Source organism: Ahaetulla prasina, chromosome 4, assembly GCF_028640845.1.
Source record: "Ahaetulla prasina isolate Xishuangbanna chromosome 4, ASM2864084v1, whole genome shotgun sequence".
Classification (NCBI taxonomy): Eukaryota; Metazoa; Chordata; class Lepidosauria; order Squamata; family Colubridae; genus Ahaetulla; species Ahaetulla prasina.
The window spans coordinates 14498177-14521076 of NC_080542.1; the positions used below are offsets into that span (position 1 = coordinate 14498177).

The window sequence follows — 22900 nt, forward strand, 5'->3', positions numbered from 1 at the left end:
CAAAGGTTCAATTGTTAATCTGGCATTTTACACATATTTTATATAGCACCATTCATAATGTCTTCTGACACTTAATCTAAATTCTTGGGGAAGTCACTCCCTCTGAAATAGGTGCTGGAGATGAAGGAGGAAAAAGGAGCACCTTTTTTGTAGATACGAAAGTCATTCCCCACATACAATACCTAATCACCTTTTTCAAAAGGCCCCTTCTCCTGTCACAGAGAGGCAGACATGTGGTCTATCATATACTTTAGATTAAGATTAATGAAATCTGGGATGAGAAAAGAAAGTATCCATTTCTGAAAATGAATGGTAACCAAATTTATTTCAGAAATATGAAGTCATGTACTGTATAGATAGGGATGCGGTGGCTCAGTGGCTAAGTTGTTGAGCTTGTCGATCTAAAGGTTGGCAGTTCAGCGGTTCGCATCCCTAGTGCCACATAATGGGGTGAGCTCTCGTTCCTTGTCCCAGCTTCTGCCAACCTAGCAGTTTGAAAGCACATAAAAAAAGCAAGTAGAAAAATAGGGACCACCTTTGGTGGGAAGGTAACAGCGTTCCGTGAGCCTTTGGCATTTAGTCATGCCGGCCACATGACCACAGATATGTCTTCAGACAGTGCTGGCTCTTTGGCTTTGAAACAGAGATGAGAACCACCCCCTAGATTTTGGGAATGACTAGCACATATGTGCGAGGGGAGCCTTTTACCTTTACCTTACTGTATAGATACAATAGAATCCTTCAAAACTTACTTTTTCAGCTGGAAGGATCGCTAGACCCTTGATGCTTATCAACATATTAAAACATTTCCCATGCTCCTTTACTTTCCCCTTTTCCATTTTACAAACACAAGAGGGCTTCCAAAGAATGACAATCTCATGAAAATGGACATTTAATATTCTGAACCTTGGATTTCCTGTGGAATTTTGTAGATGCTCAAAATGCTTGCCATGTGAAGGCAGATGTCAGGTCCTCCAATTGCTGCTACAGGAATGTTTCCAAAGTCACACTTATAGTTTGGGATGAACGGGCTGGGTGTGAGGAGAAACTCCATTGAGGCCAAGAAAGTCCTGCTTGGACTGAAATTGCTGTTATAGATATTGAATCCAAAGGTGAGGTTAGGTAAGATCTGAAGGCTTTCATTGATCTGCTCCGCAGCAAACACCAGGGCTAGAATATTTTGGTAAGTCTGAAAGAGAACCCTGTCATGAAAAAATGAAAAGAGCTCACTGTAACTGTAACAGTATTGCCAAGAAGGCTTTAAAAGTTGTTAACCTAAACTTGGCGAAGCTTCTTCTCCGGTAATGTTTTACTGCAAACTAGGGCATACAAAACCTTTGCTAGACCAATTCTCTAATACAGCTCATCTGTTTGGAACCTGCACTGCATATCAGGCATTAATACAATTGCGCGAGTCCAGAGATATTTCATTAGAAGAGTACTGCACTCCTCTGCTCACAACACAAGGTGCTTACACCTTATGCCTCAGGCTTGAAATTTTGGGGTTAGACAACTTAGAACTATGTCGCCTTCAGTCTGACCTAAATGTAGTACACAAAATTATCTGCTACAACGTCCTACCTGTCAATGACTACTTCAGCTTCAACTGCAACAACGCACAAGCACACAATACTTAAGGTAAACTGCTCCAAGCTCGATTGCAGAAAATATGACTTCAGCAACAGAATGGTCAATGTCTGGAATGCACTACCTGACACTGTGGTTATTTCCCCAAACCCCCAAAACTTTAACCTTAGACTGTCTACTGTTGACCTCACCCCATTCCTAAGAGGTCTGTAAGGGGTGTAGATAGGCGCACCAACTTGCCTACCATCCCTGTCCTACTGTCCCCATTTACTCGTAGCCTTATCCTGTATTCATAATCATTTCTATACTTATATCTGTTATCTTACATGCTTGACAAATAATAAATAAATAAAATAATTCTTGGTTTTGTTTTATTAAGTAATATAATACTCGTTTTCAATTTAGTTTCAATATTGTTTGATAAAGTGCTTTGCTATGCTACCAACATACAAAATTAAAATATAAAAAAAGAAAATATCAGTATGATTCCAGGAAATAAATACAATATAAATAAATAAATAAAAGCAGCAAACATGATTTTTGTTTTCTCTGCATTCCAGAAAAAAAATGGCTTTGCCTTGGATTCTACACTTTGCTTTAGATTGATTGATTGATTGATTGATTGATTGATTGATTGATTTGATTTTTATCCTGCCCTTCTCCCGAAGGACTCAGGGCGGTTTACAGCCAGATAAAACAGCATAAACATAAACAAAATTAAAAACATATTAAAAACTGATTATAAAATGGCCAAATAGGATTAAAACTAAGATAAAACCATTGTAAAACCCCCACTTAAAAATTTCATCAGGCTAGCCCCGCACGGTGAAATAAAAAGGTCTTGAGCTCGCATTGTTCCCCAAACTAACTTCAAAATTGAGATATTTTTTTAAAGTAGTTTTGGTAGCTTGAAGTCAGGGGAAAAATTGAATTCTGACAATGGGATCTTTAGATTACAGTGACTATTACAGTTAACTTCAGTTTGTTCATTGTTTATTCTAAGATTAAACGTATCACTTAGTAACTTGACATTTGTTAATAATAAAAAGTCACACTGTAAGTTTGGCAGCCAGGAATCAATAATGAATAAGTCAATAAGAATTAGCTAATGAACCAAATGAGAAAAAAGGATATTTTAAAGTAGATGAAGGTACAAGTGAATGTAATATATTCTTACAATTTAAAGTAAATTACCCTAGATTGTGTGAATGACTGTTGGAGCAGAATTCATTTCTCAGAATAAAAGAGAAGCTTACATCACTTCATCTTGAAGTTCATTTGAAGAATGATGGTCAAAGAGAATTGGACTGGAAAAAGTGTAGACTTGAGAGATAATTCCAGCAATGGTGATATCTCCAGGATGAATATACTTGTGTAGAATAGGAAGAGGCTTAATAAGGTTGCAGTTAAAAATAAGAAGTTTGCAGGTTGCTTCAGGCATTGATACTAATATTGACACCATGGTCATCACCATCTTGCATGACATTCTTCTGTTGCATACTAATTTTATCTTTTGCATTGGCATTCAATTTTATGCCTTTGTGTAGCACAGTCTGCTATCACTCAGTGCTGTTATAGAACCTTACTTGACTTGTTTGCTTCTTCTAAATATCTGGCTGAAATTGTTGCAACTGGAAGTTGAGTATGGAAGAACACCAACAACCAGTGTTGAGCAGAGTTTTATAAACGACATAACCCAATATCTACAATCTGAGCATCACCAAATACAATGTCTTGACAAGCTTGGTTGAAAACAGAATGTTACTGTCTTCTTTATCAGTGGTGAAACTGTTAGAGCATTCAAATCCAGCGTTGATTTTTGTAGTAAATAATAGACTCAACTTGGCACCTGATAATCTGGAGAAGATCTAGTGGGAATCATAGTTAATTTGATAATTATAGAGAAGATAATCATGTATATCTTCAGCTAAAGGAAATAGGTAAAATGAAAAGAAATTTCTTAGGTCTACTTTAGAATGGCAGAGAATGGTCTATAAAAAGTAGGGAAATATTTTAAATGTATACTGTACATGTTTAGATAAAAGCACAGAGATAGAAAAATTAAGAAATAGGATGTGTGATTTTTGTATTTTGATACAGGTGAACCGAGATTAGTGTGAGTTCAAATAATCTGATAAATGAATTAGTGTGAATTATATTTTTTTAAAAGTTTATTAAAGGACAAAATACAAATAGAAACTAAAGTCAAATAGACAAAGAAAAAGAAAAGGTGTTAAGATTAAAAAAAAACAGTGACTACCAACTTTTTGCAGTGCAGTAGAATACCTGATATCAACTTGGAGACAAACTCTGCATCAAGTGGGAGATCAACACATTCCAGACCAACTAACTGACAACTTTGTCATCCAAAAGATAGAGGAGGGAACTAGAGAGACTGCTATAGTGGACCTCAACTGGGAGACAAATTCTGCATCAAGTGGGAGATCAACACATTTTGGACTGACTAACTGACAACTTTGTCACCCAAAAGATAGAGGGGCTGCTATAATGGACCTCATGAGCCATGGTGGCACAGTGGTTAGAGTGCAGTACTGCAGGCTACTTCTGCTGATTGCCGGCTGCCTGCAATTTGGCAGTTCAACTCTCACTAGGCTCAAGGTTGACTCAGCCTTCCATCCTTCCGAGGTCAGTAAAATGAGGACCTAGATAGTTGGGGACATTATGCCGACTTTCTAAACCACTTAGAGAAGGCTGTAAAGCACTGTGAAGTGGTATATAAGTCTAAGTGCTATTGCTATTGCTAATTCTTATTAACAAAGAAAAAGTGATAGAAGGAGTAGAAGTTACCAGAACTTTGGGCGAACGTGACATGTCTTATTGGAATTTAATGCAAACACAAGGAACAGAACATAAACCCACAACACATTGTCTTAGACTTTAATCCAATGTCAAGAAGAAAAATCCAAGGTACCATGCAATAAATATATGTAACAAATGAGGAGAAAACTAAGTTCTTAGAAAACTAAGTTCTTCACATCCTTGAAGAAGATAAAAGGGTCAGAGCCATCTAAATCATACAGAGGAAGCATTTTCGTAAGGTAGACGCTGAAACACAGAAGTCCTATATAAAGGTTCTAGGACCACTTGCTGCAGCCAACTCACCATGGGAAAACTCACAGAAGGACAAGAGTTGCACTAATATTGAAGAAATAGTGGAATAGAATCATGAAAGAAAGGAGGGACAAAATGAAATGTGAATGATAAAAATTAAAATATATTTTTTTTAAAAAATTAGACATTTAAATTGAATAGTTGAATTGGCCCCCAGTGAACTGTCTTGTGGTGAGTTGGCCATGGTGTTTTGTCCCACAATGAGTTTACTGTAACCAGTTGGCCATGGCGAGGTGGCTGTAGCTACTTGTCTCATTCCACTATGTAATTGCATATGCCGTATACTCTCTGGCTTAAATGTATACTTGGAAAAATTATCAGACTCATTTAAAAAGAAAGATGACTTATAATTTTCTTTTCATTAACTGATGCTTATTGTTCAGTTCAGGTCTAATCACAATGATAAAACACTTGGGGAAAAAGATACACACTAATAAACCAGCACTGGAGGAGATCATGGAGAAGATCTCCACAGCCAGCATATATTTCCCCCTTGTGCTTAGATAAGTTGGAACAAAGCAAAGCCAAACACTGCAGAAGACCAACATGCTGAAGGTGATGAATTTGGCTTCATTGAAACTGTCAGGTAACTTCCTAGCTAAAAAAGCAGCAGAGAAGCTAACCAGAGCAAGAAAACCCATAAAGCCCAAAACACAGTAGAACATGATCGATTCCTCATTGCACACCAGGATGACTTCTTCAGACATGGAGTGTACATCAAAATCTGGGTATGGTGGAAAAAATGTCAACCATACTATGCAAATAGTGGTTTGAACAAGGGAGCAGGAAAAAAGAATAAAAGTGACCATTCTTCCACCCACCCATTTCCTCATTTTGGAGCCAGGTTTGGTGGCCATAAATGCTAGAACCACTACAAAGGTTTTGGACAATACGCAAGAAACTGCCACAGAGAAGATGAACCCAAAAGCTGGTTGACGCAGAAGACACAAAATTTTGTTGGGTCTCCCAATAAACAGAAATACACAAAGGAAAGAGAGGAGGAGAGAAACAAGGAGAGTGTAGGTGAGATTCCGGTTGTTGGCCTTGACAATGGGAGTATCTTTGTATTTAATGAAAATTATAAGCACCAAAATTGTCTTTAAACAAAAACAAAGAGAAAGGGTAGTAAGACTGATCCCCACGGGTTCTTCATAGGATAAAAAGCTAATGTGCTTTGGGAGGCATATATTTCTGCCAGGGTTTGGATAATGATCGTCTGGGCACTGAGAACAGTCATCCATGTCTGAAAAAGAACAAAAAGCAGATGTATATTCTGGTTAATACACAATGTCATACTGAACCCTTAATTTATTCTCCGCCAAAATTGTCCATTTTGATCTTCATAAATTTGACACTTTCATCTGGACCATTAGAGGTGGCAATTGGTATTGCCACCTCTATAGTAGCAGTGGTGGGATTCAAATAATTTAACAACCGGTTCTCTGCCCTAATGACCAGCTGAGTAAGTGGCATCATGCAACTGGGTGGGCATGGCCAACTTGACTCACTCACATTGAAGGGGTGTTCTGTCCCCCTTCGCCTCCGTCTGAGTGATGGCTTAATTAGCTGGCACTATCAGCTCTGGCAGCAAACTAGCAAGCGTCTGCCAAGTGCCTCTGTTATCTTCCTTGATGCCGATGAGTCAACAAACAGTACTTCAGCTCTAGTCAAGCAGTTGATTTGCCTGCCACAAAGAGGCATAGCAGCTCTTGCTGCTTTTATATGTTTTCTTTTTCCATCTGATACCGGACCCCGGAAAAACATCTCAGTATAACATCTCAGCTGCTAAAGGGGACATAGTCAGCTGTCGACTGATTCCATGCGTTATTCGCCACATGAACTCTTGCGCCTGCGAGGTGCCCCCGCCTCGCAGGAATAGCCTGCCACATTACCTAGGGCCGGCCTCAATGACGGGTCTTGGGACCCACAGAGGTGGCATGCGTCAAGGAAGAGTCTTTGGGGATTTTTAAATAGGGAATTTTTAAAGGGGGGGAGGGTAAAGTCGGGTGTTGGGGGAAACCCATCGGGGAGGGTATGTCCAGTCCCAGTGCACGCTCACGACATTATTACAGCCGGTCCGAAGACAGGGGGGGAGGGGTATGTGCAGAGCAGAGAGTATTATTCCATCTGTACGGTAAGTGGGAGAGGCAGATATGGCGGAAGCGGGGGGTCATATCGTTCTTCGGGAGCATGTGTTCGATGTTTAAAAGCGATCACGTGCTCCAGCCCCTCAGTCCTCACTCGTTCCCCGGAAGGTCAAGACCCTCAGAGCTTGGGTCTTCGGCTGATGCTTTGCAATGCCCGGTCCGTGGTCAATAAGGCTCCCCTGATTTGTGATCTGATTCAGAGGGAGTCCGCGGACTTCATGGGCATTACGGAGACCTGGTTGGGCACAGAAGGGGGTGTACCCCTGGTTGAACTGTGCCCTCCGGGTTTCCGTGCATTCCATCAGCCGAGGGCCCAAGGTAGGGGTGGGGGGGTGGCGGTTGTGATTAAAGAAAGTCTAGGGCCGAGGGAGTCCACTGTTCCTCAGATAGCTGGCTGTGAATCCCTCCTTGTGAAGTGGGGCCACCGGAATCAGATGGGGCTGTTGATCACGTACCTGGCTCCTTGCTGCGTGACTACAGCCCTACCTGAGCTACTAGAGGTGCTTGCTGGCGTGGCGGTTGAGATTCCCAGACTTTTGGTCTTGGGGGATTTCAACCTGCCATCAGCCGGCTTGTCATCAACGGTGGTTCAGGAGTTCCAGGCCTCCATGACGGCCTTGGACCTGATTCAAGTAACTGATGGCCCTACACACATTGGGGGAGGCGCGCTAGACCTGATTTTTATCTCTGGTCAGTGGGTTAATGATCTGGATTTAGGAGATATAGTTAAAGAGCCAGTGTCATGGTCAGATCATTTTCTTCTTCGCCTAGACTTTCGGATCGCCGCTCACCACCGCAGGGAGACGGAGCCAATGCGTTGGTTCCGTCCCAGGCGCCTGATGGACCCGGAGAGGTTCCGGACGGAGCTTGGGCCGTTCCCTGAGGATCTTACCCACGGCACGACTGAAGAACTGGTTGCGGCCTGGGAACGGGCCGTGGCTGGGGCTTTGGACCGTGTCGTGCCTTTGCGGCCTCTGACCTGGCGTAGATCTCAATTGGCTCCCTGGTTTTCCGAGGAGCTGAGAGAGATGAAACGCTGGAAAAGACGCCTAGAGAGTACTTGGAGGTCTAGCTGTTCCGAGGCTGATCGGACACTAGTGAGGTCCTTTACTAGGACCTACCTAGTGGCAATGAGGGAGGCGAAACGTTCCTACGTTTCCACCCTCATTGCATCGGCAGATAACCGCCCGGCCGCCCTGTTTCGGGTGACCCGTTCCCTCCTCCATCAAGAGGGACGGGATGACCCCTTACAGGGACGAGCTGAGGAGTTTAACGGTTATCTATACGATAAAATCGTTCAGCTTCGGGATAGTTTGGACCAAGATTGCGATGATCCAGCTGAGATGACAGAGACACGTCTTGTTGAGGTTATTTGGGATGAGTTTGAGTCTGTGGCTCCCGAGGACATGGACAGGTTGCTGGGGAGGTTACATGCAACTACATGTTTACTGGACCCGTGCCCTTCCTGGTTAGTGCTGGCTGCTCAGGAAGTGACACGAGGCTGGCTCCAGGGGATTATAAATGCTTCTTTGATGGAAGGGTTTTCCTCGCCTTGAAAGAGGCGGTGGTGAGACCTCTCCTCAAGAAGCCTTCCTGGACCCAGCTATTTTGGGTAATTACTATCAGTCTCCAACCTTCGCTTTATGGCGAAGGTTGTAGAGAGGTGGTTGCATGGCAGCTCCTCGGCACCTGGAGGAAACTGTCTATCTAGACCCGTTCAGTCTGGCTTCCGACCCCGTTATAGCACGGAGACGGCTTTGGTCGCGTTGGTGGATGACCTCTGGAGGGCCAGGGACAGGGGTTGTTCCTCTGCCTTGGTCCTATTAGATCTCTCAGCGGCCTTCGATACCATCGACCATGGTATCCTGCTGCGCCGGTTGGAGGGATTGGGAGTGGGGGGCACCGTTTATCGGTGGTTCTCCTCCTATCTCTCTGACCGGTCACAGACGGTGTTGACAGGGGGGCAGAGGTCGTCCTCGAGGCGCCTCACTTGTGGGGTGCCTCAGGGGTCGATTCTCTCGCCTACCCTGTTCAACATCTATATGAAGCCGCTGGGTGAGGTCATCAGTGGTTTCGGGGTGAGTTATCATCTGTACGCTGATGATACTCAGCTGTACTTTTCCACCCCAGACCACCCCAACGAAGCGGTCGAAGTGCTGTCCCGGTGCCTGGAAGCTGTACGGGTCTGGATGGGGAGAAACAGACTCAAGCTCAATCCCTCCAAGACGGAGTGGCTGTGGATGCCGGCATCCCGGTACAGTCAGCTGCACCGCAGCTGACTGTTGGGGCAGTTAGTGGCCCCAAAGGAGGTGGTTCGCAACTTGGGCGTCCTCCTGGATGGACGGCTGTCTTTTGATGAACACCTGGTGGCCGTCGCCAGGAGGGCCTTTTACCAAGTTCGCTTGGTTCGCCAGCTGCGTCCCTTCCTTGACCGGGATGCCTTATGCACGGTCACTCACGCTCTGGTTACGCCTAGGCTGGATTATTGCAATGTTTCTACATGGGGCTGCCCTTGAGGTGCACCCGAGGCTGCAGTTAGTCCAGAATGCGGCTGCGCGAGTAGTAACGGAGCCGCTCGTGGCTCCACGTGACATCGCTGTCTGTAGCTTGCACTGGCTTCCTGTGGTCTTCGGTGCGCTTCAAGATTTTGGTAACTATCTTTAAAGTGCTCCATGGCTTAGGACCCGGGTACTTACGAGACCGCCTGCTGTTACCCTTTGCCTCCCACCGACCCGTATGCTCTCACAGAGAGGGTCTTCTCAGGGTGCCGTCCGCCAAACAGTGTCGGCTGGCGGGCCCCAGGAGTAGGGCCTTCTCTGTGGGGGCAGTGACGCTCTGGAACGAACTTCCCCCTGGCCTGCGTCAAGTGCCTGATCTTCGGACCTTCCGTCGTGAGCTCAAAACATATCTATTTATTAAAGCGGGACTGGCATAATTTGTGTTGAATTTTAAATTGGGTATTCTTAATATTTTTAAATTTTTAAATCTAAATTTTAATAATCAGCCTTTAAAATTTGCTCTTTTAAATGTTGTTTTAAATTGTATATTTTTTGTTTTTATTCTGGCTGTACACCGCCCTGAGTCCTTCGGGAGAAGGGCGGTATAAAAATTTAATAAAATAAATAAATAAATATCCTGTGGGATGTGGCTCCATGACTCAGCACTTCCTAGACCTGCCTCACCCCTGCTCCTGTTGTTTCTCTCCTGCCTATGAAACCTAGGGTCCAGCCAGGCCTGATTGTCATCAGCTGCGTCTGGAGGCATGACCTGGGGGGGGAGAGTCAGGGGATGGAGGCCTTGTTATCTCCACCACCTGGCCTGCCTCTGGCTCTTGGAGCTGAGCCAGGGAAGCCAGTGCTCCCAAGGTAAGTCCTGATGGCCCTTCCCCCTCACTTTCCAAGTCACTTTCTGGCAGGGGGCCCGGCTCGGGGGGCACAGACACAACAAGGGGCCTCACCTCACACAGTCCCTCAACTGGCTTCCTGCTGCTCTCCTCACCTCCAAAATGTTTATTCAAATAGGAGGTGCAGGGAGAAGAGAGGGCTAATCCATTGCCACATCACAAAGCTTACCCTACCCACCACTGTCCAGATCCCTCGCTTCCCCCCAACATTTCTTGCCCACCTAATTTCCAACTCCATCATGTTTCTCACCATCATGTGCAGGCTAACAAAAGTTTGTGGGACTAAAAAAAAATCACTCAATCAATTCCAACTTTGTGAGATCTTTTTCTTATGCGAGAAGTTGAAATTGATTGATTTAACTTTTTTTAGTTCCACAAACTTTGGTTTCCCTGCACACAACAGGGAGAAATGTGACGGAGAAATGTGATGGAGCTGGAAATCAACCAAAGGGATGACGCAAGGCAAGGAGAGAGGGGAAGCTCACCAGGTAGAGATCAACTGAACTGTGTGGTTGAGGCAAGTGAGGGAACCAAAGAGAAGCAGAAGTTTTGCCACAGTCATGGCTCTAGCGAGCGGGTGAGGCAGGAAAAGGAGTGACTGGGAGGAGAGGGGCGGGTGGGGCCAGCCAGTGGTGGGATCAGCCAGTTTTCCGAACTGTGCAAAAAGTTAACAACCCATTCACCAAACCAGTGTGAACGGATGAGTCTCACCTCTGTATAATATGGATCATATGCTTAGCCCCATTATATCTTGAATCTCCCTACCCTTCTCCTCTGATATTTTCCCTTCTGGACATGGAAGACAATCATAGCAGCAAAATGACTCCCCTTCTTGCTTGACCTTGCTGTATCCTGCCTTACAAGGATCATTACATAAAGACCAAGGTGGTGCCTATCAAGAAATTTAAAAAAAAAAAAATCTTTGATCTAGGAACTTTAAGCATTATAAAAATTAAAATGCAAAGCAACCAAGAAATATCAAATCTATATCATTCATACATGTAAGTAGGATTTCCTTTCACACAGTCAGAGCCCCAAACCTGGTCATGGAACCAGGTTTTATAGTCTCACAAAAGGTCACCTTGATTGTGGCCATCTTGACCTCCAGAGAAGTTTCAGTCGAAGGGTACTAGAGCATAAAAGGAACATTTTATAGGCTTTAAGCATTCTTTGGCAGATGGAACCTAAAGCATATTCCTCCTGCCTGCCTGGAATGGATTGGAATAGGATAGGATAGGATAGGATAGGATAGGATAGGAGAGGAGAGGAGAGGAGAGGAGAGGAGAGGAGAGGAGAGGAGAGGAGAGGAGAGGAGAGGAGAGGAGAGGAGAGGAGAGAATTACAGCATTGGAAGGGACCTTGGAGGTCTTCTAGTCTAATCCCCTGCTTAGGCAGGAAACCCTATACCACTTCAGACCAACATCTTCTTAAAAACTGCCAGTGTTGGAGCATTCATAACTTCTGGAGGCAAATTGTTCCACAGGTCAATTGTTCTAACTGTCAGGAAATTTCTCCTTAGTTCTAAGTTGCTTCTCTCCTTGATTAGTTTCTACCCATTGCTTCTTCTCCTACCATCAGGTGCTTTGAAGAATAGTTTAACACCCTCTTCTTTGTAGCAGCCTCTGAAATATCAGAACACTGCTATCATATGACCCCTAGTCCAGTGGTTCTCAACCTGTGGGTCGGGACCCCATTGGGGGTCGAATGACAGTTTGCCAGGGATCGCTTGAGACCATGGGAAATATGGGAAGTATACTTGCGAGTCGAAGAATCGCGCTCCAATGGTTGACTCCACAAGCCAGCTGCAGGCTCTTCAAATCACTAGCTGAATTCAGCTTCAGGCGCGATGAATTAAAAAAGAGAGAAATCTTTGCTCTGATGTCTCCCTCTCAAGCCAGCTGCAATCACTCCCAATCTGGCTTCATCTGGCTAATCTGGCTTCAGGTGCAATAAACTTAATAGGGGAGGAGTCTCTGCTTTAATGCCTCCGTCCTCAAGGCAATCACAAGCAGTTCAGATCGCTAGCCAATACGGTTTCAGGCACAATAAATTCAAAATGAAAATAATTTTACGGTTGGGGTCGCCGCATCGTGGGGAATTGTATTAAAGGGGTCACCACATCGTGGGGAATTGTATTAAAGGGGTCGCAGCACTATAAAGGTTGAGAACCACTGCCCTAGTCCTTCTTTTCATTAAACTTTTCTTTTCATACCCAGTTCCTGCAACCGTTCTTCATATGTTTTAGCCTCCAGTCCCCTAATCATCTTTGTTGCCTCTTCTCTGCACTCTTTCTAGAGTCTCAGAGTCTTTTACTGTAGAGTCTTTTACACCGTGGTGAGCAAAACTGAATGCAATATTCCAAGTGTGGCCTTATCAAGGCCTTATAAAGTGGTGTTAACACTACACATGATCTTGATTCTATCCCTCTGTTTATGCAGCCTAGAAGTGGGTTGGCTATTTTGGCAGTTGTTGCACACTACTGGCTCATATTTAAATGGTTGTCCACTAGGACTCCAAGATCCCTCTCATGGTCACCACTATTGAGAAAAGTATCACATATATTGTACCTGTGCAGTAGTAAATAACTGGGGAGAGATTAATCTTGTTCTAAGCCATGAAGGTTGACACCAGCACCTTGAACTGCACATAATAGCAGACTGGCAACTTATTTAACACAGAGAATAGTCATATTACATATGCCAAATAACCTAGCAGTCATTTACTAGATGCTTTTTTGCATTCTGCACAAGTTAAAACTTCTGAACTCCATGTCAGCTCCTCGTTGAGGCATAATCCATATGAGAGGTCATGAGGAAAACTGGGACAATTATTTATATACCAAATATTTCAAACGTAAACATTTATACAGGTCTTTTTTCCAATACCTATGGGATTACTACAGGGCTTAACCAAGAGATGATGCTATGAATTTTCCATCAACAGAGAGACATTTTTATGCTGTATAAATGAAGGCAGACAAATCTAGATTCCTACATCTAACCTGAGGAAATCCTACTGGCCAAGTAATGGAATCCCCAGAGATATTGAAGAATTTGTCAGGTGGAGCTGTGGGATCTATTCGTCCAACTTTGATCCTAATAAAAGACTGGTTTGGGAATGTGATCCAGTTGATAATATCAAATCCGCCAATGAATTCTCCATTTTTGTCAAAAGTGATCTTTTCACCAACACTGTTGTTGAATGAGACACTTCTTAGAAAGGAATTAAGCTATAATAGAGGGATAGCGATAAAAAGAAGGAGGGAGGGAGGGAGGGAGAGAGAAAGGAAGGAAGGAAGGAAGGAAGGATTTATACTGTATATTGCTTGTTTGCTTTTATTTTAGTTTTAGATTAGGACCAAACAAATAATACAACTATCATTTGAAAACAAGAATAGAAGAAAAATATCATATTAATACAATAAAATGAAAATGTATAAACATAGTATATACAGTATGTGTATGTGTGTGTGTGTGTGTTTATGTATATACACACACACACACATAGACACATACATAGACACACACACATGTATATATCTTGATTTTTCGCACAATCACCTCACTTAGAGGTTATTTGTGTTCAATCATAATTTAGATATAGAAGGTCAAGTCAGTTGTACCACGAGATACCCTATCCCACCAGACTTGAAATCCTAGGCTTAGAAAACTTGGAACTCCGTCGCCTTTGACAAGACCTAAGCTTAACTCACAGAATCATCTATTGTAATGTCCTTCCTGTTAAAGACTACTTCAGCTTTAATTGCAATAATACTAGAGCAACTAATAGATTTAAACTTAATGTCAACCGCTTTAATCTAGATTGCAGAAAATATGACTTCTGTAACAGAATCATCAGTGCTTGGAATACTTTACCTGACTCTGTGGTCTCTTTCCATAATCCTAAAAGTTTTATCCAAAAACTTTCTACTATTGACCTCACCCCATTCCTAAGAGGGCCATAAGGGGCGTGCATAAGCACACAAACGTGCCTACCGTTCCTGTCCTATTGTTTTTCTTTTCTTCTTCCTATATATATGCTTATACCTCCTTATATTTACCCATATATGTGTTTATTTACTATATAATCTTTTTGTATGATACCTACATATATTGTTTTGACAAAATAAAATAAATAAAATAAATAAAAAAATCGTGGGGACTTTTTTTTTTTTTTACTATTGGTTATGGCAAACCAGTCACATTTTTTACTACTGGTTCGGGCGAACCGGCCCAAACCGGTAGCATTTCACCCCTGAAAATAAGTGTAGCAGTTACTAAATACATTATAATAACGAGAACTGAGAATGTAAAAGGAACAGATCCAACATATTTTCTGTTTCATTCTAAATTAAACAGGAGTTAACAAGGACCCCTAGAGTAAAAAGCATAGCACAATGGATTTTAGTGACATAAAGCAGAATCTGAGGGTGGAATAACCCTGGGAGTGAGAAATAAAGCAGAACAGCAATGCAAGTGAGCCTTAATAGAAGGTCTGTGATGAGATTCATGTAGAACATTTTCATCAGGAAATGCATGAAAAATGGGCATGACAATTCTTTGAATAATCCAAAAGGTCTGTATGATTCATTAGAAACATTCCAATCAAATCTTCTAGAACAAAAGGTTACCAAGCCTCTGAACCAGCACATAATGGAGTGGGATATTTATTTATTTATTTATTATTATTTTATTTTATTTGATCATATTTATATACCGCCCTATCTCCCGAAGGACTCAGGGCACTTACAGGCACTTAAAAAACACATAAATACAATATAAAAACAATTAAAAAACTTATTCTAAAAGCCCAATAATTAAAAATATAAGAATAAAACCCAATTTAAAACCCATAAATTTAAAATCTAACTCAGTCCTGCGCAATTAAATAAGTATGTTTTAAGCTCGCGGCGGAAGGTCCGAAGGTCCGGAAGCTGACGAAGTCCGGGGGGTAGTTCGTTCCAGAGGGTGGGAGCCCCCACAGAGAAGGCCCTTCCCCTGGGCGTTGCCAGACAACATTGCCTCGCTGACGGCACCCTGAGGAGTCCTTCTCTATGAGAGTGCACGGGTCGGTGAGAGATATTCGGTAGCAGTAGGCGGTCCCGTAAATAACCCGGCCCTATGCCATGGAGCGCTTTAAAGGTGGTCACCAAAACCTTGAAGCGCACCCGGAAGGCCACAGGTAGCCAGTGCAGTCTGCGCAGGATGGGTGTTATGCGGGAGCCACGAGGGGCTCCATCTATCACCGCGCAGCCGCATTCTGGACTAACTGTAGCCTCCGGATGCCCTTCAAGGGGAGCCCCATGTAGAGAGCATTGCAGTAATCAGGCGAGACGTCACGAGTGCGTGAGTGACCGTGCATAGGGCATCCCGGTCCAGAAAGGGGCGCAACTGGCGCACCAGGCGAACCTGGTAGAACGCTCTCCTGGAGACGGCCGTCAAATGATCTTCTAGAGACAGCCGTTCATCCAGGAGGATGCCTAAGTTGCGCACCCTCTCCATCGGGGCCAATGACTCGCCACCGATGGTCAGCCGCGGATTTAGCTGACTGTACCGGGATGCCGGCATCCACAGCCACTCTGTCTTGGAGGGATTGAGCTTGAGCCTGTTTCTCCCCATCCAGACCCGTACGTATATGACCATCTCCTTCCATCTACTTATAGACTCATCTTTATAACAGTTAATTTGAGGGACCTAAGAATAATATAAAGGTTGTTGCAGGACTATTAAAGGTAAAAGTTCCCCTCGCACATACATGCTAGTCGTTGCCGACTCTAAGGGGCGGTGCTCATCTCCATTTCAAAGCCGAAGAGCCAGCGCTGTCCAAAGACGTCTCCGTGGTCATGTGGCCAGCATGACTCAACACCAAAGGCGCACAGAACGCTGTTACCTTCCCACCAGAGGTGGTCCCTGTTTTTTCTACTTGAATTTTTACGTGCTTTCGAAACTGCTAGGTTGGCAAAAGTTGGGACAAGGAATGGGAGATCACCCGGTAACACGGCAGCACTAGGGATTCGAACCGCTGAGCTGTCAATCTTTCAATCGACAAGCTCAATGTCCTAGCCCCTGCAGGACTATTGCACAATGCCTATTATACTCTACGAGCATATAAATATTCCAGTTCAATAAATCAGTAGTTTATTTCACTTTTAGAATCATATCAATGTCCTGAAAATATTATTCATTAAAGTTTATAGACAGATACTGCTACTATACTACTATATAAGGGTACAAACGTGCCTACCATTCCTGTCCTACTGTTCTTTTCATATATATATATATATATATATATATATATATATATATATATATATGTATGTATGTATGTATGTATGTATGTATGTATGTATGTATGTCTGTCTGTCTGTCTGTCTGTCTGTCTGTCTGTCTGTCTGTCTGTCTGTCTTTGGTTATTCGGATGTTCTCCCGCGAAAAATTGGAAGTGTCTTGGCAACGTTTCGACGAAGTCTCATTCGTCATCTTCAGACTTCAGCTTCGTGCTTCTGAGAGCAATGTGTGATTGCAGCTGTTTCTTCCTTTTTAACTGCTAGTGGGGGTTTGAACTGATTGGGTGGGAGCTTGGCTGTGCTCTGATTGGATGGGGGTTTTTTTGTGCTCTGATTGGCTGGGGGTGTGTCCTGTTTGGGTGGGGGCTTGGTTGTGCTCAGATTAATGTGAGTTGCAGGGGGATTTGAGCTGGTGAGTTGCATTGCTGTTGTTTGGCTTCGTGTTTGTGGTCGTGCTACATCTTCATAGTGGGTGTCTGTCTGCTGTATGTATTGGAGGGGTTTGAAATGGCTAATGTTGCAGCTGCGGTCTGGCTTCTGGTCCTTGGTCGTGCTTCCTGATCAGTGTGGGTTTGGGTCTGCTTTCTGGGTGGATGTGTGGTGGTGACATCCTGTGTGGACCTCGTGAGTGTGGGTCTGGTGTCATTCCTCGTGTTAGGGACTCGTTTGTCAATAAGGGTGGGTTTCCAAATGGCTGGTAGGCGGGAGGTATCATCTCGTTTGTTCATGCTGTGTGGGCATTTTTCTATCTCGATGGCTTCTCTGATTATTCTGTTGTTAAAGTGTTCAGTTTTGGCGATAGTTCTGGTCTTTTTAAAGTCAATGAAATCCCATGCACCGCCTGCCCCACCACATACATCAGACAAACCAACAGAAGAATAAGTGCATGCATTGAAGAACACAAGAACTCAGTCAAAAAAGAGGAACCAACTTCCTCCCTGGTCCAACACCTTAAAGCCACAGGACATGATATTGACTTTAAAAAGACCAGAACTATCGCCAAAACTGAACACTTTAACAACAGAATAATCAGAGAAGCCATCGAGATAGAAAAACGCCCACACAGCATGAACAAACAAGATGATACCTCCCGCCTACCAGCCATTTGGAAACCCGCCCTTATTGACAAACGAGTCCCTAACACAAGGAATGACACCAGACCCTCACTCATGAGGTCCACACAGGATGTCACCACCACAGATCCACCCAGAAAGCAGACCCAAACCCACACTGATCAGGAAGCACGACCAAGGACCAGAAGCCAGACCGCAGCTGCAACATTAGCCATTTCAAACCCCTCCAATCCATACATACAGCAGACAGATACCCACTATGAAGATGTAGCACGACCACAAACACGAAGCCAAACAACAGCAATGCAGCTCACCAGCTCAAATCCCCCTGCAACTCAGACTAATCTGAGCACAACCAAGCCCCCACCCAAACAGGACACACCCCCAGCCAATCAGAGTACAAAAAAACCCCATCCAATCAGAGCACAGCCAAACTCCCACCCAATCAGTTCAAACCCCCACTAACAGTTAAAAAGGAAGAAACAGCTGCAATCACACATTGCTCCCAGAAGCACGAAGCTGAAGCCTGAAGATGACGAATGAGACTTCGTCAAAACGTCGCCAAGACACTTCCAATTTTACGTGGGAGAAAACCCGAATAACCAAAGACCTACATACAAACACCCGCGAAAACCTCAGAATATATATATTCTGGACCAGAAGCCAGACCGCAGCTGCAACATTAGCCATTTCAAACCCCTCCAATCCATTCATGCAGCAGACTGACACCCACTATGAAGATGTAGCACGACCACAAAGCCAAACAACAGCTATGCAGCTCACCAGCTCAAATCCCCCTGCAGCACAGACTAGACTGAGCACAACCAAGCCCCCACCAACACAGGACACACCCCCAGCCAATCAGAGCACAGAAAAAACCCCATCCAATCAGAGCACAGCCAAGCTCCCACCCAATCAGTTCAAACCCCACTAGCAGTTAAAAGGAAGAAACAGCTGCGATCACACATTGCTCCCAGAAGCACGGTTGAAGCCTGAAGATGACGAATGAGACTTCACGAAACGTCGCCAAGACACTTCCAATTTTACGTGGGAGAAAACCCGAATAACCAAAGACCTACATACAAACACCCGCGAAAACCTCAGAATATATATATTCTGGACCAGAAGCCAGACCGCAGCTGCAACATTAGCCATTTCAAACCCCTCCAATCCATTCATGCAGCAGACTGACACCCACTATGAAGATGTAGCACGACCACAAAGCCAAACAACAGCTATGCAGCTCACCAGCTCAAATCCCCCTGCAGCACAGACTAGACTGAGCACAACCAAGCCCCCACCAACACAGGACACACCCCCAGCCAATCAGAGCACAGAAAAAACCCCATCCAATCAGAGCACAGCCAAGCTCCCACCCAATCAGTTCAAACCCCCACTAGCAGTTAAAAGGAAGAAACAGCTGCGATCACACATTGCTCCCAGAAGCACGGTTGAAGCCTGAAGATGATTTAATGAGACTTCAAAACGTCGCCAAGACACTTCCAATTTTACGCGGGAGAAAACCTGAATAACCAAAGACCTACATATAAACACCCGCGAAAACCTCAGAAAACATATATATATATGACCGCAGCTGCAACATTAGCCATTTCAAACCCCTCCAATCCATTCATGCAGCAGACTGACACCCACTATGAAGATGTAGCACGACCACAAAGCCAAACAACAGCTATGCAGCTCACCAGCTCAAATCCCCCTGCAGCACAGACTAGACTGAGCACAACCAAGCCCCCACCAACACAGGACACACCCCCAGCCAATCAGAGCACAGAAAAAACCCCATCCAATCAGAGCACAGCCAAGCTCCCACCCAATCAGTTCAAACCCCCACTAGCAGTTAAAAGGAAGAAACAGCTGCGATCACACATTGCTCCCAGAAGCACGGTTGAAGCCTGAAGATGATTTAATGAGACTTCAAAACGTCGCCAAGACACTTCCAATTTTACGGGAGAAAACCCGAATAACCAAAGACCTACATACAAACACCAAAACCTCAGAATATATATATTCTGGACCAGAAGCCAGACCGCAGCTGCAACATTAGCCATTTCAAACCCTCCAATCCATTCATGCAGCAGACTGACACCCACTATGAAGATGTAGCACGACCACAAAGCCAAACAACAGCTATGCAGCTCACCAGCTCAAATCCCCTGCAGCACAGACTAGACTGAGCACAACCAAGCCCCCACCAACACAGGACACACCCCAGCCAATCAGAGCACAGAAAAACCCCATCCAATCAGAGCACAGCCAAGCTCCCACCCAATCAGTTCAAACCCCACTAGCAGTTAAAAGGAAGAAACAGCTGCGATCACACATTGCTCCCAGAAGCACGAAGCTGAAGCCTGAAGATGACGAATGAGACTTCGTCGAAACGTCGCCAAGACACTTCCAATTTTACACGGGAGAAAACCCGAACAACCAAAGACCTATATATATATATATATATATATATATATATATATATATATATATATATATATGCTTATACTTCCTTTTTTCTCCTCATATATATGCTTATAAATTATATAATTTTTTTGTGTGATGCTTGTGTATATTGTTATGACAAAATTAAATAATTAAATAAATAAATAAATAAATAAATAAATAAATAAATAAATAAATAAACCTATGGTACATTTCTCTATTTTAGATCTTACCTGCCATAATACTTGATTTGGAAACTGCTGCCTTCTTTCTTTCACTAATGTTCTTTGCTTGGATTTGGATAAATACAGAGATTGCAAAGCATGTGCCACAGCATGGGCTGCATTGTAAATATTATAGCTCTGGCCACTCATGCGTGTTTCAAACACAGATGTAGGAAGGGTCTCAAGCCTCTCCTGTCCAGTACATTTGTTCTCAGACTTCTCTGTTTCAGGATTGGTGAAGAAACAGTTGAATGCCTGTTCCCAGAAATCTTTCCTAAAATAATCATGCTGGTTGTTGATTGGACTTACGCTTTCGAGAAACTTCGGAAAGTCTTCAATCTCCTTTGTGTGAACCGCAAAGGATAAAGCACCTTGCAGGAAATGGATATCCCACGATTTATAAAAAGAAATCGAAGTGTAATCTGTCTGAGCTGTTGTAACCCAGATTTTTGTCTTTTTAGGTATATCCTCCACTTCTGACAATTGCAAGTACATTCTCAGAAAAGTTATGGACCTACTTTCACCATATAAAACTATGACATTGGCTGTGCTTTTCATGAGAACCTGATATATTTGGATCCCGTCACCTACTGCTTCATTAAAATCAATGTAAAAAGGTACATAAGGGAAGTCTTGTATGAAATCAAAGCAGATGCCATGCTGGGAAAACATGGGAAGCACCTCCTGGACAAATTTCTCTCCATTGTCATCATTCACCGCAAGAACCCCAATCCAGATCCACCTGAAATGCAACAATAGGTTGAGAAGAGCACTGTGCTGGTGGGATTCATCTGGAAACATTTGTTGGAAGTAAACTGCTTGAGTCTCTTTATCCATGAGTGGAGCAGAGCCATAGGTCAGCTAAAGGAAGCAAAAAACAAGGATTGTTGTGAGTCCCTGAAAATGTGTACATGCAATTGAACCTTTGGGTGTCTAGATTCAGCAATCCATCTGCATTTAAAAGACAAAGGGCACTATTTTTTTGTTATTATTGAAAAAGTTTTTATAAAAATTTTCACACACACCCTTTTTCCCCCCTCCCCCCTCCATCCGCTCCCCTCCAAAACCACCCCCTCCCCAACTTCCCAGAACAAACACAAGGTATAGTTCAAAAGAAAAAACAATCATTCGCTAAATTTTCCCTAACACAAATTATAATCCTCCCCTTCTTCTCAAATCCTAACTTCCCCCATACAAATCAAAGATAAATACATCCTAATCATTCAAAAGCAATCTGATATCTCTTAATCTGATATCTATTTTGCATATATTCAATCCATTTTTTCCATTCAGTTAGATATTTTTCTTGTGTAGTGTCTTTCAAAAAGGCTGAGATTTTAGCCATCTCAGCCAAATTAGCAACTTTCAATATCCATTCTTCTATTGTAGGTAACTCTTTTTTCTTCCAGTATTGTCCTATCAGTAGTCTTGCCGCTGTTATTAAATTTAAAATCAACTTAGTCTCAATTACTGTACAGTCCGTAATAATTCCCAATAAGAAAAATTATGTAGGAACTTTATCTTCTTTTTCAAAACACTTTGTATAATCCACCAGATCCTTATCCAAAAAGCCTTAATCTTCTTACAAGCCCACCAAATATGAAAATATGTAGCATCATCACAATTACATCTCCCACATTTCTCTTGCATATCTGGATACATACATGATAATTTCTTAGGGTCTAAGTGCCGCCTATAAAACATTTTATAAAAATTTTCACACACACCCTTTTTCCCCCTCCTCCATCCGCCTCCCTCCAAAACCACCCCCTCCCCGACTTCCCAGAACAAACACAAGGTATAGTTCAAAAGAAAAAACAATCATTCGCTAAATTTTCCCTAACACAAATTATAATCCTCCCCTTCTTCTCAAATCCTAACTTCCCTCATACAAATCAAAGATAAATACATCCTAATCATTCAAAAGCAATCTGATATCTCTTAATCTGATATCTATTTTGCATATATTCAATCCATTTTTTCCATTCAGTTAGATATTTTTCTTGTGTAGTGTCTTTCAAAAAGGCTGAGATTTTAGCCATCTCAGCCAAATTAGCAATTTTCAATATCCATTCTTCTATTGTAGGTAACTCTTTTTTCTTCCAGTATTGTGCAATCAATAGTCTTGCCGCTGTTATTAAGTTTAGAATCAGCTTAGTCTCAATTACTGTACAGTCCGTAATAATTCCCAATAAGAAAAATTGCGGTAGGAACTTTATCTTCTTTTTTAAAACATTTTGTATAATCCACCAGATCCTTATCCAAAAAGCCTTAATCTTCTTACAAGTCCATCAAATATGAAAATATGTAGCATCATCACAATTACATCTCCAACATTTTGCTTGTATATCTGGATACATACATGATAATTTCTTAGGATCTAAGTGCCACCTATAAAACATTTTATAAAAATTTTCCCTCAAGTTCTGTGCTAAAGGCCACTGTTTTGAAGACAGCAAAATCAACATTTTGGACAGAGAACCATTGGTTTGAAAGAGGGGTCAAAGAGGCCATCTATGCCAATACTGAACAGCCTTCTCAAGAGAGGGGGAGGGATGTGACATCATCTATCTCCATGTCCTTTCAACAGTTCCAAG

At 43.0% G+C, this 22900-nt stretch overlaps 1 protein-coding gene across 1 annotated transcript; it reads right to left on the minus strand.

Moving 5' to 3' along the window:
* Window positions 1-5063: 5063 nt before the first annotated feature.
* LOC131197962 (vomeronasal type-2 receptor 26-like) lies at window positions 5064-21104 on the minus strand. The gene is made up of 4 exons (XM_058182468.1): window positions 20313-21104; window positions 13271-13498; window positions 11035-11161; window positions 5064-5962 (listed from the first exon to the last, which is right to left on the minus strand). Exons 1-4 carry the CDS (start codon window positions 21102-21104, stop codon window positions 5064-5066), a joined length of 2046 nt encoding a protein of 681 aa, XP_058038451.1.
* Window positions 21105-22900: the final 1796 nt, after the last annotated feature.